Source organism: Lottia gigantea (genome assembly GCF_000327385.1).
Source record: "Lottia gigantea unplaced genomic scaffold LOTGIsca_40, whole genome shotgun sequence".
NCBI classification, from domain to species: domain Eukaryota; kingdom Metazoa; phylum Mollusca; class Gastropoda; family Lottiidae; genus Lottia; species Lottia gigantea.
Genome location: NW_008709380.1, coordinates 1533713 through 1553329, shown reverse-complemented (window position 1 = coordinate 1553329; position 19617 = coordinate 1533713). Strand labels below are relative to the sequence as shown.

The 19617-nt window shown below is 31.3% G+C and overlaps 1 protein-coding gene across 1 annotated transcript; it reads left to right on the top strand.

Annotated features, from left to right (window-relative positions):
• Positions 1-679: 679 nt before the first annotated feature.
• LOTGIDRAFT_63559 (hypothetical protein) lies at positions 680-18743 on the top strand (the record flags this gene model as incomplete). Its single annotated transcript, XM_009059957.1, has 3 exons — positions 680-883; positions 1028-1097; positions 18295-18743. Coding segments are annotated over 3 exons (723 nt in total), but the record flags the coding sequence as incomplete, so codon positions are not given.
• Positions 18744-19617: the final 874 nt, after the last annotated feature.

The following is a 19617-nucleotide window of genomic DNA, read 5'->3' as shown; positions in this document are numbered from 1 at the left end:
TATTTCATCAATTTAATTATTAGATGAAATTCATCCTTGTCGATTAGCCGCGTGTTCGCGCCTTGAGGCGTGAATCTGTTTTAATAAGCCACGCCTACTCAATTTCTATTGGTCGACAGTAACATTATCCCTGCCCAGGGCAATGAAATCTCTCCGCGAACATCTCAACAAGGTTGTCAAGAATGGAGGTGCATTATCCTACAAAATACGTCAGTTATTACGGTGTTTAGGACCAATTAGTTATTCTAGCTTTACAAGAAACTGTTTGTGTGATTTTATCCGTTGTATGTCAGTCCTTGACGAATTTGAAGAGGTCTTATTATTCTCAGTAAAAGACTAACAAGATAGAGCCGTCTCTGAGTCTGAGGGTGATGGTTGCCGATGTCAACAAGTGTACAACCCAATACACCATTTCCACTATTTTAATTGGATTATCATTTTACAGGATTGGATGAAAATCGAAAAAAATCTGATGCGGACTTCACAGTGAGCACAACCAGTGTATGATATTCTTAAGGAAATAGTACGAAAGTTTCTTCAGATTTTTATTTAAACGATTGTAAGCAAATAATGCTGTAATGTTGTTGAACAACTTTTAATATTGTTGTTTCATCAGGAGATGTCAAGTTGTTTATCAGATTGTTCCGAAGATTCCCAACAACCATACGATTCCATCCATCGCCTCGCCATGATTCAAGTTCAACCACCCCGAAATCCAAACAAACCTTTCACATCGTTTAGCATCAAAGACATCTTATCCACGCCGTCATCCAAGGAAGTGTCACGGACGCCTTCTCCCAGGGAGAGATTGTCACCCCGGGAAAATAGACTCTCTACCCCAGCTTCCCGACATATTGCTACCCGACCCTATCATCGTGGTCGGGTACAGGTAGTGGTCAATAATACTAGGATTGTGCGACCCTGGGACTCGGCTGTGACAGAGACTGAAAGTTCTTCTGATGAAGAAATTAATGTAGATGATGATGATGAAGAAGATGATGTTCCTAGTCCATGTTTAAAATCACAGTCACCATTAGATGCTTTAATGGCCATGACAAATAAAACATTTCAAGGTCTCGACACACACGGACATTCAGGTAGGTCAGATTCATTCTTCTGATCCAGATGAGCGTTTTTCAAAGCTAAAAAAGCAACAGCGATCAGTTTTCCTCCAGTGCATGAACTTCACATCCCCGCCGAGCTGTTCAAGTAGTATGTCCCTTCCGAACAAGAATTTGAGACTATTAAAAAATTATCAATTTCATATCGGAACTTTCAACTAAATTTTAAATATACTTATCAGAATATAATACGCCACTATTGAAAGAAATGTCCAGGTGGAAATGAAAAGAAAATAATCAGTGAATATCAATCTGCGTTGAAAAAGGTCTCATGCACTTTCGTTTCCTTTTCCATCATATCAAAATTTTGAAAAATAAGAGAGATCTTCAGAGTAGGCTACGAAGTTTTTAAACATTTTTTCATAAAATTCAAATGCATATGACAATGTATATTGAAGTAATTTTTAATATAAAACTATTGATATAATTCTCCGGCTAAACACATTTTTTCACAATGAATATGCAATAGTACAAATATTAAAGAAATGAAAATATAGATAGTTATGTATTGAGTCAATTGATAAATATCTTAATTACAGTTAATTGATTACATTATTAATTAGTCATATGGTCTATATTTAGTTTTTCAATTACGTCATGTTGGAATTCTCCATTGACATGTAAATCTCCATTTATTTCACTTTGTACGTGACGTCACACATTATTTTTCCTTTCCTCTTTAAATGAATTTTTTTTTGTTAAAAAAAAAAGATTAAAAAAGAAATTTCCTGGTCTAAACTTGACGCGTTTTGAGTGATGTATCCTAACAGAATACAATGGAAGTCATAAATAAAATATTTCCTTTCCCAGTTTCCGGTTCAGTTTCATGACATTTTGGTTATGATTTTTATAGACATAATATGTTTATTTATAAGATTATAAATTCTATATTAAAATGAAAATATTTAAGCGAATAACAACTATTTTTATGGATTATATGAAAAAATGTCAAACCACACAATAAAGTTTTGTTTGGTCGTTTGAAACTTTAATACCTTGTAGGTATTGTTTTTATTCGAACACTAGAATTACTTAATTTGCAATTTTTAAAAAAAAAGTATATATGGAAAAAAATAATTTGAATTGAAAAATGTTCCGAATATGGGATATTCTTAATATAATTCTTAGTGTTATTTTAAAAAATAGTTAAGTAATTTCATTTCCCCATAGTAATTTCGCTCAACATTTAAAAATTAACGGGCTTGGCACTGAAAAAATACTTATACGAAAATCTTAATACTACATCTAATTTTGCTTCCTCCTGTCTTCCAACAGATACATTGGAAAAATTCCATTCAATTCTTTCACATAAATAAATAAATGTTAGAAAAACTTTCCTGGCAATAATTCTGTCAGATTTATTTAATTGTCTAAAGCCAGCTTGTTATTGTCAAACATAGTGTTTCAAATCAGGAAATACGGATCAATTATACCCAAAACACCTTTCTTATTTCATGTCAACTTGACTACCCTATTGAGGTGTGATATGGTTATGTTAGAAGGGGGTACGTTACCCCTACTGGGTTATAATTAATAAAGATTACCTTCATTATATACATTATTCCATGACATCCTCATTGTAAGAAATAACGATATTTCAAATATGGCATTGTAAATATATCCTTGTAAATATCATCATATTGTAAATATATCCTTGTAAATATCACTTCGTTTATATAGTCCTGTACATAATTCGTAAGAAGACTATTGTAAATATCATATCGTAATACGGCCTTGTAGACGTCATATTGTAAATATGATACAGCAAAATGTGGAATGTAACACAATTGCAACGGAAAATGATGCATGGTTAACCAGGCTTTCATTTTCAACATTTTAAACTTAATGCAATGTCGAAGGTAGGATATGGTAACATAGGATGTGGTTCGATAAAATGGATATGATAGAAATAGAAGCGATAGGACCAAATAGGATAGAGTAGGTTATAATTTTTTGTGTTCAATTCTCAGACTAGAGAAGTTAAATATAACACTTTAATGCTCATACATAAAACTATATAATATTATAAAATTACATTCAAATACGCGTGTTGGGGAAAAGCCCATGATTTAAAAAAAGAAATCGGTTAATTGCAGTGATGTTTGAAGTTTGATAAATTTTTGACGCTTAAAAGTTTTTGACCACAAAGTATATAAGTTTAAAAAAGAAGCGATAATTTAGAAAATATTGGTGGTCGCAAGCTTTGAACTGTCAATATAATGGCTATAAAATATCGCTCAAAATATCCTTATTAACATAATTACAGTGAAAAATGATGAATGACAGAGCTCTGGACGAAGTTTAATCAAAGCTTAGATAGAGATCGATATATATCCTATTTATAATCAATATAACACCTGTCATTACAGCACGTGCCGATCAATCAATTATTCAAATATGATATATCGGATATTCTTCAATATATGACGTCATCTTTGATCATACTAGTAATGTTGATGATGTTGTCAATCTTCTGCTTCAGTTCAAAACATTTAAAAATTCACTGATTTTTCTATCAAATAGATTCAAACACACTTCTCTTCGATTGATGTCCACGAGAACAATAGATATAAATTCTGATTTTCAATAATAACAAAGAATCGATATGTCATATTTTGTTTGCTTCAATGTGATATTTGAATATTTTGTCCCTGTAAAATAATTTCAGTGATATTTTGTTTTAAACGCTCCTTACTAAAGATTGCAAAAACATTTTTGATAATGCATGTCCGTTTAAAAGGGGTTTAGGTTGCAAAATTTAGGTCGTTACGAAAGAGCGACATACTGAAATGATTTTCACTAATATTATTATAAGCTAGAGTCTCAAATTTCATAGTAGGTAGTGAAAAGAAAAATTATGAGATTCAGATTGACTTTGTTCTTTTTCTTTTATTTGAGAAGAACCCTGCTTGATAGAAAAAAAAATCGGCATTGAATTGCACTCTCGAACTAAAATCGCAGGCGATTGTTTCTATTGTTTCTATTGGCTGCAAATCTATCGACAAGAATTTTATTCACATTTCTCAATGTAAACCAGATCTTTTCGACAAAGATGTTTAGATTTGAAATATATATAGCCTAAATTACAGAGTAATGTTACAAAATTAGCTAGCAAAACAATTTATTAGATGCTTAAAGAAATGTAGAAATTCGCCATGAATGTTGACTGCACATTTTGTTCTCGGAAAGATATAGCTTAGAAGAAGAACAATGGCAAGTACATTGGGTGTTTTCGAGTTCAGATAGGAAGAAGGTGGACCGAGCATTCAAGGCATCGTGTATTATTACGGCATCAAATAACCGCCTACTGATATGCATGCCTTCAGCTCGGTGATCTGGTGGAAACTTATCCTATATTTTTAATAAACGAACATCTTAATTAAGAGACATAAAATATTACATTTATTACATAATATTGGGGTGTTTTGGATTAATTTTTAATTATTTTGATTGATATATTAATTATGACGGAAATGTTTTTCATATTTATCAGTAAATTCCTTTGATATATATCATTGATACAGTGGGATAGATCCATCATCTCAATCTGCAGTCTTAATATGACAGTATAATTAGGAACATGCTCGCTTAATTATATTTCAAATAGCCGAAATTACCCAAATATTTAGCCCAATCACTGCAAATAGATGAATGATCATCAGCGATCGGTTATCCATAACTGTAACATGATTTGTCATGGAATAAGGCCAATAAAATCATGCAGAAAGGCAATAATTCATGATTGGTTATCAAGTTAGTCACTTCCCCTATCAATCTGCAGATTTGCACTCAATGCTTTGAAAAGATTTTCTTGCTTTTATATTTTAAACCATGTGTGAATAAATGAACATTGAGTGGATTTAGTTCTAGCATTAAATACACATTCTGTTCTCAGACCATCTTGAGGTAACCTTATTTAAATGCCCCAAATTCCCTCACTCATATCGCACCAAATCTTAATAAAAACGGTCAATATATGGCCTGAGATTGTGGTCAAAGGAGATTTTTAAAGTTCAATTCCTTCATGAAGAAATAGTTGAAATTCCAGATTTAAAGGTATCAAAGAAAAGGAGAATGTTCGCAGCCCTTTAGTTAGACAATAAAATAATTAAGTAATTTAACGCCAATTTAAGATGGTAGAAAATCTAAAATCAAGATCACCATCACCCATCAATCAACTAAGTTGCCAAATTTTAATTAACAAATTAACACTAAATACCACCATGACAGTCATTACGTCACTTCCGATTTGGCATTTTCGTCATGATTGCTGAATGATTTGGTAATCATTAGACAAAAATTATAGAATTTAATATTTGATTTTTGAATTGAGACAGAACTGACCATCAGCGGAATATGTTTTTTTCCTCGGTATTTTATGTAAAAACTATAATATATCTCAAAATGAGATCATAATATGATGCAAGTTAGTATCACATTCGAAATATCCACAGTTTTTTTTACCATCCATTCGTTCTATATGTCTGAAATAAGCTAGTGAACAAAGTTATTCATATTAAATCGTCAACTCTATGGTGCAGCTAGGCATGACCTTCCAGTATCAATCAGGGCAATTTCTTTTGGATAGTGACGATAACGAATTCCTCTAAAATATTTTTAGGTAAAACACATAAAGTCATTGTCAAAATAGCGTGTATCTAATGTGCTTTTAGCCGAGATAAATAATAGTGTATTTTGTATAAAAATGCATTGTGGTGTTTTCTCTCCTGTGAGCCATAACTAATCTATTTGCACTGATGAAAACTCATTTTGGAACACAACTAACATACAGAAATTCTATTATTGAAATAATTTACGACGTCGTTCGTTTAGAATTGAAACAGTCAGTTAAAACATTAGATAATATTTAACGACTTTTCAATATAGAAAGTAAAGAGTTTGGAGAGAGAGGAAAATTGGGTTTGTACTGAGTGACAATGAGCTATGTATCAAAAATCCAGCTGTAGAAATACTGTTATGGAATATTAATTTTCTCAAATCGTTAAGAATTTGTTATTCTATCAAGTCTAATGACTATCTGCTTTGTGAACGTTCTTTGATACTACATGATTATGTTACAAAGCTATTTTTCAACTTACAAACGAAACATTACGAGCTTGTTCAATTGCTTATACACTTTATTGTTGAAAGGTTGCGTAAAAATCTCCTGAATTCGTTTGGAAAACACATCATCGCTTCAAATATTACCCATTCTCGTAAATTTTCTCCTATAGTTAATCGACAACAAGGCAGAAAAAGTGATGATATATTACCGCCTTTTTTTCTCAAAGACTCTTTTATAATGGAGGTAAAGTTGTAATGGATTCATCTGTTATAAATTAAGACTTGATGTGTTTTCCTTCCACTAGAGAGCTCCCTCAGACCAAAATACCCTTCAATGTAATCACAGTGAAAACTATTACATCACATTAGCTTTATGTAGCAAGTTTCTAATTTATGGGAATATGTTAATAGTAAAAACATATGTTGAGCCTTTTTGAAAATGTGAAACTATGTAGATATGATGGTAATATTTTGTGTGAAGTTAGGAGATAAATAATAATATTATATATATACAATCTGTACAAACATCTCTATTGACAAGGCTTTATCATTACTTTATCACTTATTTCAAAATAAAGTCGTTATTTACTTCATCTTTCTTCTATTAAAATTGTTTTCAGTGTGAAATACACAACAGTTTCGATTAAAACGCTATTTTCAGTTCATAAAACCACATAGAAATGCATTTCCTAATTTTAAAAATGAAAAGCAAAACAAACCCTTTTGTTGTATAGTCAATATTTTTCAGTTCATTGTTTAGTTCTATGTCTTGATTCAAGATAGAATCAAATATGCATCATGCATTCCATGTGTGAATGTGCCTGAGCCTATAGCATGGTAAAACATAACCAAGTTTTTGAAACTTGCAATTGCAATCTATTCGTATTTTTTCAATATGATATTGCGGAAAATGATGTATCTGGATTTAGTAATTTACTCGAATTAAAATTCTGAAATATTTAAATTATGATATCAACTGTTTTTTAAAAAATGGTTTTCGTCAAAAAATCATTTAAGAGTGATTCCTGAATCATGGTCATTTTAATGTAAAAATCAAATGTGTGGTCACTACCAATTCTGTTGGTGGTCACTGCGTCCAGGGAACCATGGCTAGAATATAATTAGTCCAAGAGTAACCATACAGTGTAATGTGGTAATTAGAATTACCTGGTACCGTAAGAGAATACTTCCTGGCACATGTTCTTAAAGAGTTTGTACTAAATGACAGGGATATTGTCATACCACACTGTCATATTCTATCATTATAACTTACTTCCATTCTCACAACATCTTTCATATTTTACATTTTCACTTTCAAAATCTCCATTCCCAATCTTGATACAAGTCAAAGATACTTTCAACAAAAATCCGTTTTTGTTTCTATCTTGTTTAAATTTCTAAAGATATAATCAAAGAATTTTAATTTTCATGGCCGAGCAGAGTGTCTCAATTTTATATTTAGCGTTGATGATAATTCAGATTATTATTGTAGAATTCATAAAAAGATTTTAATACACAATTAAATTCAAATGACGGACTTTTACTAAGAATTAGAAAAAAAAATGGCTAAACCTAATTGGTATACCAAAATAGCGTTAAACACTTGACTTCGAGAAGTTCACTAAGTTGCCAAATCCAGTTGCTGATGGATCATAAGGATCTTCAAAAAGAAGGCAACATAATTTCAAGATTTTCCGTTGAACTCTCACCAGCCAGAAACTTTTGTAAAATTATTTAATTAGATTATACATATACAACCATAAATCGTGAAATAATAAGTTTAGTAAAACACTTAAATGTTCGGTACTTAACTTCCAACAGTTCAATTTCTTTTACATCAGTTCAAGCGGTTCTTTTCGTTTAACATTTATTGGTAAGTATAATGTTCAAAAAATCAACATACACGAGATATATTCTGAGGTAAAATGATCTATTTTAGTAAAAATAAAAAAAAACGACATATAAACATCAAGACTAATTAAAAGAAATCTCTATTTAGAAATAGTTTGAATATACTATTTCTACCTCACAGGAGGAGAGTTCGGGGTCACCGAGGTCACCATTAAACCGCTTCCTTGCAACATCTGAAATTCTGAATGCTTCATTCATACACTGACTTTATGGCGTAATTCAACTTCTGAGATTTATATAGTGAAATGTATGTTGATTCGAACGCGTCTAAGAATTCGTTTTTATCAATACACTGTCTATTTACGTAACATTTTTAAACCGGTTTATGTTCGATGCTATAACTTTTAAATCATCCATTCCGCAATTGTTGTTTCAAGAAATGAAGCTTGAGTTTGTTTAAGACTAGAAATTTGATTATTGTTCCAGAATTGTTAAGCAGTCAGCTACTGGAACGCACTCGAGATTCACATTGTATGCTAGATCTCAACCCGAACGAACCAAGCTATCTTAAACATATCTCCTTCTAAAGTTACCTTAATTATTCTCTTTCGTTATTCGTTTGACACGTTGATCATGTTATGTCTAAATATAATGACAGTTTGACAATTTCAATTAGACAAGTCAGGTATCAGTAGATCACTAATCAGTCTATCGTTCTGACAGGTTAGTGTGCCTTTAAAAAACTTACTTAAGTAGAAAAATGGTTTTATCGATGCATTCGTTCTTCAGCCAAGGTGATATGTCATATCGTCATGTACAACCGCGATTAGTTATTGATTTCTCAATTCCTCAAATAGCTTAACCGATACAATTGCTTCCATGTGATAAATAATAAGGTTATTGGTGCAAAAAGTTGACAAGTTCCAATGTTGACTGTTTAGAAATAAGCAGAGGGAATTAAGAGCAAACCGTACCTCGTAGAGGAAATAAGCATATAACGGTTTTTTTAGTTTCCTTACTTACATGTCTTATTCAGGTGTCTAGGTCGAATATTAATGTTTTATAAAAATGGAATTAGTTACCATATTGATCATTTTGATTCTTTTGTTGGTTGCCAACGACGGTGCTTCCAATTCACATCAATGCCATACCTTTGGATAAAATATGCTTTGATCTTGTCTTATACAAGAGCAGAAATTCTGGAAAAAATATTAACATAATGACGCAATTACAGTTTGATGAGAGAAGTAGTTTGGAAATTGTTTCAGACAAATAGCTCAGTCTCAAGCTAACTAGTATATAAGTACCACTAATTGGATAGTGTATTTAGTTGAAGTACTCTACTTATAGTACGGTAAAAACATCATCAGTGTACCGGAAAATTACAAACTGACTTCAACTTTTGATGCGGAATACGACGAAATGGAGTTAATTGCCGACCTAGTGGCTTTACACTGTAAGTCTTGTCTGTAAAGTAAAAAGGTGGTCTTTTCTTTGCATTCGCTTAAAAACCGTTACCATCTTTTGTAATTAAAGATTACAGTTGCTGAGATTATGCTCGGAAAAGAAGAGTTTATTTAAGCCCTGTTCTAACATGGTGCATATAGTGAGATATTTACATTATACAGTCGTATGATTGTGGGAGGAAGAAGGGATTAGAGCCCTATATTCTTTAGGTAGTTGGCATTACAGATTTTGGGGAATGAATTGTTCTTTATAATATATGAAATAGGTATTACGACTCCATTTGATGATAGATTTACATTACAGTGTACGACTTGTGTCAGTCTGAAATGACGACTATACAGTAGTAAAATATAAAACAGCGCCTTATATTTCCAAATGTTTTGATTGATCTATCATGAAGGTACTTGAAACACTGTCTAATTATAAAACTGATCTGTAAACATTAGAATATCTTCAAATTGTACTTGGTTTCGAGACATTGATATCCAGAATATAATTGTGGTTAGTATATTTAACTGAACGAAATCGGATCTCTAGCAATGCTCTGAAAATATAAACATCACCTAATATAATCTGGTATAAATTTGATAATAAATTCTTTATAGAATAACATAATGAATTCGGAACACCTCGTGGTTTTTGTTTTTTTGGCTTATGGAAGCCCTTACTATCTCAACTTAGGCAATAGCAGTGAAGGTGCAAACGATTATATTGTTGATACTCTTTGAGGGGGGTCATATCTTCATCTGTAAAAAATGCTGACGTTCTTTGTTGATATAAAACTCAATTCACTAGAACATATTAAAATTAGAATTACGAATGGCTTATCATCTTTAAATCGTATTAAGCATAAATCTATCGTTAATCAAGCCTTCTCTAAACATGCTCTACTTTTATTTTATTTTTATCGAAATTTTGTTGACGGCATGAATAATGAGCCATGATTATTATGAATAAATTAGTCTTAAAACATGATAATAAGAGTTTTAAAGCCATCACGAGACATGTTTAGAAGGACGTAAATTTTCTATAATATGTCAAATTGAAATATCATTGTCAAATATTATTATGTATTACGTAAAATTTGCTAAATCTTAAAAAAAAATATGTATTAAACGTCAAAAAGAAGGACGATTTTAATTGATTTAACGTTGACACTATCTGAAATATTTTAAAATAGACACCCATGATGTATAATTTTTGTGGGTTGTTTTATTTGGAAATACCCCAGTGCTTTTTCTTTATAAAATATCTCCCATGCAAACTTTATAAGTGTATAAGGGAACGAAATTTTGAAATCATTAACAGTATTAAAAAATATCTTATGATAATTTCTTTTTTTTTGTGAAAAAAGGGTTAACATAGCAAACAAGCCCTTGTTACCTATGTCAACGCTAAATTTAATAAATTGAAGACAGTTAGTATATAGGTGTGCCTAAATTTGATATTACCAAATCGACCTCTAGGTCACATTGCTCCATCGTTTGAAATCTCTTAATTATTTCAATACAACTAGATTTTTTTCGTACTAAATACGTTTGATTGACATAAAACAAAATTCGCAGTCCTGGAGTAGATTAAAAAATTCGTCGTTGACATGAAACGGAACGACATATTAAATCGTTTAATGATATTTAATACAGTACACAATGCATTGAAAGATTACTGTCGTCACAGTCGTCAGAAAAAGGGCGGTAACTGCTTCTATTTTACCTGATAGTATCCAACAACTGTCAAAATTAATTAGGGAGATAATTTCTGTAATTAGAACTCTTTTAAAGTGAAGGTAAATTAGAAGATCTTCTTGTCTGTCGGCCATATTGAAAATTCATCAGACGTCAAATAAGCGGAAATGAATGAATGGTGTGTGATTTCGTTCCGTTTGTGTGGCAGTGGAAAGAAAACATGGTAAAAGGTTGAGAATGTTTGATAAATGAACTTTGATAACCAATCAACGATGACAAATTAACGACAAACTAATTAATTTTCTTCTTTAATCTACGGTAGTTAAGGTGAAGCTTGAAATGAGCAAACATTTGGCGATGAAAGATTTGATCAACTGGTGTTTATTGGTGGTGGTATTTCATATAAGTAGTCAAGGTTAAGGTTTGTCAGCGCGAATACCTTGTAAAGTGATGGATCTTTCTTGTTGTTCAATAAAATTTCCAATAGGGTTAAACCGTTAAATTGCTGATGATCTCTCAACAATTCGATTAATATATGTATTCATGTGCTAATTACTTGACCCCCTAACCAAAATGGTCCCAAATTGGTCCATTTAAAAAAAAATCAAAATTCGAAGTACATCGTGAACCAGTGCGATATTGTGCTGATGTTTAAGTTCAATGTTAATTCCCTTATCCTTTCGTTTTTCAAACTTTCGTCGATTATTAACGTGTGTAAGCACACCTTATTCAAGTAGATGAGAGAGTGTAAAAACATGGTGAGTGACCACACTGAGACAAGTAATTGACAAGATATACTAATTTATTCCTCTAAAATACCTTGTCTCATCACCACGTTGACTTGACTGTCATAATAACAAGACAATACATCTTCTACTTGATAACCTCCAAACACGTACATTTAACCTGTAAAGGTGTAAAATCCCTTTGATCTTTAATAAACACCATTATATGTACATCATATATAATAATATTTCATTTCAACAAGCCTAACTGTCTTGCGTTTCGGGTCTTTTTATCAGGATATGCCAATCATTGCTTTGTACGCAGCCTTAGAGGATTAACATTTTGTACCCAATTGTACCATTTCAGCGTTTCTTTTGTTTTATGAGATAGTTTGTACATGAAAAGAATTTGTAAGTAATATATGTATAATTAGTGAATTTTAATTTGTGTATTGACGTAAGCTTACGAACTTCGGAATTCCGTTTCAAATAAGCGTAATGTCGACACGTTGAAAGGTAAATGCGGACATAGTTAGTTTTAGATACGCTAAATTATTTTAACAAAAAGTTAAGAAACACGAACTTCAATTTCATTCAGAAAATAATGCCGCAAAGGAAACCCTAAAGAATGTATCATTTATAAAAAGATGAATATATTAAGTTGTAGCTGACAAAATTGACAATGATTTAAATCTTGTGAAATATGAAATCGTCTGCTGATAATATGAAAAGTATTTAAACGCCAAAGTATTTAAAGGCAAACTGACAGCTTAGCAGACATTAAAGAGATGGCGAACCCGATAACATAACATATATCTTACATAATCTCATACAATCTCGTCATTTCTCGTATTATAACATCTTTGTTTAGATGTAGATGTGGTAGAAGACAAGAGACTTTCTGTCAAAACATGTGTACTGACAGTAAACATTCTCCTATTTAATTTTCTACTCAGCCATTCTCTTGCCGAACTTCGCTCCAAAGTAATCCAAACAAATGTTTCATTTTGGAATATTTAGAACGTTCCGTGTTTTTAAGAAGTCTATCGACCAATTTATGTCCTTGATAACTTTACGGAGATAAAATTGCTAGATTGAAACTGATATGTTAGGCTCTGGACGATGACAAATGGAAAATGACAACTTTGATTTGGTTCAATAAAAATACGGATTTCTGAAACGAAACGTCAGGTATATTAAAATTGTCGCCTACTTAACCAAACTAAATAAATAGCAGATTGATGGAAATCAGTCAGCTCTGAAATGACTTTATCAAACATTGCACCCGACAGAGAACTAAATATTATGACTTCGATTGATGAAATATCATATTTAAGTGGAACCGAGTTTTTAAACGACAGTCTGAAAGACTGGCATTTTAGATATTTCCTACTTAAATTTTATTTTAGACTTCTTAATTCGGATAAGATTTTATGAATGCACCGAAGAGTTGTCATTGAGATCAGCTGATATAGACTTTAAAATTTATTTCAATGGAACTTTTCTTTGACATGATATATATAAAATATCTTATGATCAAGAGTTGAATATTTACTACAGAAACATCATTATAGATAAATTCGTATTAAAAATCATCCAACGCGTGTTTCGAACACATCATCCATCATTAAGAGGTAAGACAGTTCGTATGGAAATAGGGCCGACAATTTTGAAATTTGGACTTTGGGTTTACTGAGCAAAAATAAGCACTCTTAAGAAGAAGAAACGTTGCAAAGAAGAGTATAAATGAGATACACGTTCATGCCATAATTAGTAGTCTGTATATACGAAACAATATATTACTTATATTGTCTTGAAACTCTTTGATGTCACCGCTATATGTCAGTTTATGGTTAAATGTATGACAAATGTAATATAATATAAAGGGCGATAAGCGAGTGTATGTCATATTAACTATGATAAATAGAAATATATAAAATCTTGCATAAATTATATTATTAATTTATTATCAACTTTATTTTATTGTCTGTTGTTAAAGAAGTGTTAAAATTTCTTAAAACTAAAGTTTAAGCTTTAGCTCTCAATTATTTTGGAAAAATTTGAATTAGACTCTGTCAATAACAAAAGTAAGTTATTCATAACAAAGGTTATTTATTCATAACAAGGGTTATGAATTCATAACAAAAGAAATAAGTTCATAACAAAAATAATATATTCATAACAAAAGTAATTTATTCACAACAATAGTAATATATTCACAACAAGGGATTTGTTCATAACAAAATTTATAAAACATTAATTATTTAAAACTATAAACATAACATGAATATAAGTTATAGCAAAAAATATTTCATAACAAAGTTACAGCAAAAGCTCCACACGAAAGACAAATTATTGAAAACTTGCACTGATGTGTCGGTTTAAACAGACTTGCATTTTCATTGCATAGAATTCTGTTTACACAATTGGTAACTGATACGACAGAAGAAAACAATATCTAAAATTTCAATACAATTCAGATGGTCAATTGTTATTTATATTAGAAAAAAGAAAATAAAAAGGGTGTAGAGTTGTTGATGGTATCTGTCAGTAACCAGATCACTATATTTCACATGTTTTATAGTGCATTAACCGTCTCTTATCATCCACCATTTCACGCTTTTCTACTTGCCCACACTAATATTAGTTTTATTACCTGCGAACATAGGGACTATAACTTTAACATCAAACACAAGTTGAGATTGTTAACAAGTTTACCAGCTGTGAACGCACTAGATCAGTTTTCGGCCTTGATTTATCAAATAAAAACAGTAATAGACATACATTCTAATGACTGACAGGGGATCTTTTAATGATATTCTCGATTGTTTATTCTACTTCCAATTTTGATTGATTTAAAGTATTTGTCAAACTGTTTAAATTTATGTAAGGAAATTTCAGTCTTTGTTCATCAGATTGGCCTTGCTTTTGTAATTGTCTCTAATAAAACATAGAAAATTATTTAAAAGGAGTGATTGCCATGACATTATCTCTGAAAACTTGTTCCTTTCTATTACTTTTGTATATGATATTTAAGAAAAGTATATTTTCTTTTGACCAAAGACAACTCCAGCTACAACTGCTAGCATCTGGACATGTGTCACAGGTTGGCGTATAGAAATAGTGAACTGATTATGAAAGATCTATATTTATTGCATAATGTTCTCTACAGCAAATTATGACCAGTGATATTTTTCTTCTTCGTCCTAATTGGATAAGAACATGACGACAGACAAACAAATATTATATGTAAATCCTTTGAAATCCTTTATACGATAAAATAAATGATAGTAATTCAATATTTTATGACGATTTCTTACAATTCAAGTTAAGACATAAAATTCCCTTTGTTGAAACATTCTTTAAATACCAACGACTGTTTGAAGGCTTTCCTGTACGCTTCATAACAGTTAAATATATTAAATTGGAATACATATAGTTTTATACACCTTGGAAGATGGACGAATAACAAATCGTTGGTTCGTTGTTGATTGTTGAAAATGGATTTTTCATCATGAATTTCTGTTTTCATTTTCAAATTTTACTGAATGTAAATTGAATGCCGATATTCAGAATTATATCAATATATCAAATGCACTATTAATTCATAAATCAGAAATTTAAAATCAAAATCCTCTTGAATTAAAATCAGTCGTAGTGTGATAGGTGTTTAGGGATAAACTGTTGACAACTATTAAAACCAAACCATATCAAATTCTATTTAAAGCAGACGGACAGACGCTGGTCTTTATGAAATTAAAGAATTATTTTCGCTTTAAACATCACCAAGTATGAAACGAACTTTTCGTCAGTTTCATTGTTCGATTGAAATTTGGCGTGACACGTGACAATTACTGTCAGAATCAACTAAACGATTTTCTTCTATTAGCAACGTGAAGAAATACTGGAAAACTCTTTACCAAACACTCCTACTTATTACGTGGAGCGCGAAATGTCAACGCACGTGTCATTTCCCGCCCCTTGGTAGCAGAGCTAAGTTTCCGAGGCAGCCATTTTGAATATGGACAACGATGTATGCCATAATGTAAAAACGTATAGTTGTTGTGTGGAAATCTTGAATATAGTTTTGATGTCGTCTTCTCAAGACGTGTGGTATCATTGTTTACAAGTGTAATTGTATCGGGATTGAATTAAGCGAACAAACTAGTTTCCCTCGGGGGTGGTTTGAAAGATGTTTTAAACGGCCCACCTGGTGGCATATTGGTTGAAACTTTATATTAAATATTGAAATAATGAACGTTTTGAACAATCAAACCTACACTTAAAATATCACTGTACCTCTAACAATTCTTAATAAAGACATCTAATTAGGAAAAAGACTTTGCAAAATCCAAACGCTGAAATTGTATCAACAATTTCATTATTTAAAAAAACTAAATTCTTTAAAATCTAGTGTTTTCTTCCCTTAACATTTCTAACAAATTATTTGTCAAAATACATTTATTTTACATGCATAAACAGGTTGCTCAAAATTCGTAAACAAAACATTTAAAATTCAACATTATATCCTTTATGTTTACGAAAGAAATAAATTTATTAGAGAGACGTTGAGTTTAATTTGAATATGATGTAAATATACTAGCAACAATTATTATTAGACACGACTGATAGGCCTATTAAATGTACTTTCCTTTTTTAGCGAAGATGAGATATTAAGCAGTAATATTATATTAGTTTAAATAGCATTTAAATTCTACATTTACTGGTACAATATACTGACAATTTTTTTCATAAAATTAATTTTAAAAACGTCATTTATTAGACGTTGTAGTATTGTAAGACAAGTACATCATTTGTATTTTTTAGTTAATGTAAATAAAATCGGTCCTCAAAAAATTCTTTAGGAGCAATTTCTGGTAATTTTAGGCTTTATGGATTAGTCAAAGTATAAGGGAATTTCTGTGAAGCCTTTGATGGGTTAAAATGATGGGTTCAATTACAGTTGATTCTCCTTAAAATCCAAACTTTTAATTATTAACCGCTAATAGATACGCACTCAAGGGGTTAATGAAAGCAGCACCATGTAAAGGGTTAAGTGAATAATTATATTTAATAATACTGATGTTATTGAAAAATCGATTGAAAGTTTTGTATTTCAATGAATTTTATCCTGGTTATCGATTGACTTTGTGTTCCCTTGACGGCAGCGTGAATCGATTTTTTGTACTTTAGCAGATCAATTTGTGTCAGCAATAGTGCCGGGTCAAAGAGGTAGGGGTTCAAAACAATTTCCCAATGTACCCATATTTCGATATATACATGTCATGCAAGTCTCCCCAAACCAACGCTTCGACCCAAACATAACGTTATCGTTTGAATACAATTATTGACTGCAATTGGGAATAATCACAGAGATTTATTTTGCAAATTGATATAAATTAAAGAAAAATGAACAATAAAATAAAATTTCAATGTAGGTTCAAGAGGTTTAGGCGAAAAAGTGTGTAAAATAAATTAATTCTAAATTTTTTCTTTTATAGGATTAAATTTGAATAAAATTATTAAAAATGTGACATGGAATTTGTCGTAGAAAAACTATAAAAAGTGTGTTTTATGTTAATGTAAAGAGCGATAACAAGCTAGCTTTTTAAGAATATTTAATAATGAATATTTTGTGAATTTATTACCGGTGTACTTTTTCGAAATTTTAGAAAAAATATATTTAAGATGAATAAATAAATATATGAACATAAGCTACGTAGGCTAAGCGTTTTTGATCAACAAACGATCTCTATCAATTCTTAGTTGTAGCTTGTATGGCGCGGACCGCGGAGTAAGCACATTACAGAAAATAATGAAGTTGGCTAACGTCATATAATATAAAAAGTTTTCTCGACCTATTATTAACATAATGATATATTTAATTGGTATATTATAATAACTAAATTGTACACTTCTAACACTCGCCGCGAGCATAGGCGGTTGTCTTTAATCTTTGACAGTTTGTAACAGGCGTTTTTATCCAAGGCGTATGTCCAACATGACAGGGGTGTCTAGAAAATAGGTAGCCGCCATATTGGATTCTCGATCATGATAAATGACGAGAATAAAGTATGATCATGATAAAACCTCATCACCTGTCTTGTTTTTATGAAAGGAATATGAATTATTAAAATCTAGGATAAAATATGCCTTGCTTTCTGTCGTATGTCGATAATGTGCGACGTGTCAGTCAAAAACTCAAGAAACTTTCGTGCACTATATACGAGCACTGCTGTCACATGTTATGCTTCCAAAATACGTGTACACGGATTATATATTGAGCTAGCTTGCACTCTTATATATAGCTATTCCAAAACAAGATTTTTTTTAAAAAAAAATTGCATCTTATTAATTATTCCAAAATCTTCTATTTTTCAGATGCCAAAAGACGAGAGCAGTCTGCACTGTTTGGTAAAAATCAACCACCGAAAAAACGACGCAAATCCAGAACAGCTTTTACAAATCAACAAATTTATGAACTCGAAAAGCGTTTTCTTTATCAGAAATATTTAACTCCAGCGGATCGTGATGAAATCGCTCAAAGTCTTGGACTAACAAACGCGCAAGTGATAACGTGGTTTCAAAACAGACGTGCAAAACTGAAACGTGATTTAGAAGAATTGAAAAATGACGTTACAGCTACAAAATCTATTGATCCAACGTTACCTTTGGCTGTTGATATTTCAAAAGTGACAGAAACTCTTATTATAGGAAATCATAACTCGAGTCGCAGTCATTCTCCAACATCCAGTATTGCTTGCTCGGAAAGAAGCCCGACAAAAGATAACGGAAATATGTCAGATGACGACGACGAAGATATTGAAGTCAGTGATGAACACAATTCGTGAAGAGACACTTTATTTTACCATGGAATCAAGTGTTTAGAATTTACTTAGTCAAGCCCTCAATCGCAAGCCCGTTGCAAGCCGGGCGATTTCCTCCATTTGGAAACAAGACATCAAATTCAGCCATCATTAAAATGTCGTGCTCCTCTTAGATGAAGACGCTGTAACATAATGCAAACCAGTGCTCAGTGCGATGTGTATGGAGAGTTCCATTGTAAGAACATAACTCGAAGGAATCATGTTTTATTGAACTGTATTCAAAGCAGTCTCATAACAATCTCCTATAATGTTGATTATGAAATATTTGCCAAATGTATTATAATGTTATTATAATTGTCCTTCTGTTATTTAATTAATACTCATTTAACCTAAATACGGTTATTATAGTATTTATAAAATAGAAACATCATTAATAAATACATTCAATCATAATGAATATTTTTTTACTAAGCTTCCTTCGTGATCCATCTTACCAAATTCTGATTCATTGTCAAGACCATGGACACACGATACATATCACCTTATTGAGTCCGGCTACCCCCTTATCTAATACAGAAGAAGATAAAGCCATGTTGTGTGCAATGGAGTCTGTATTGAGCAATAATTTGAGATACGCTGTGGTATAAAGTTTAGTAGCAGGATGGAATTTGTCCATTTACTCCCAACAATTAATAAATGACTAAATAATACATGCATTGCGTAGGTATTCCAACTTATTCGTTTGCAATTTACTAATCTTAAAATGTGGCTACATATTACCAATATCGGAGTTTGGAGCCACCTCAGTTGCAAAGACTAAAGCCATATATATTACTATCTAACGTAAGTGAATTGAGATTATCAAAATGAAAACAGA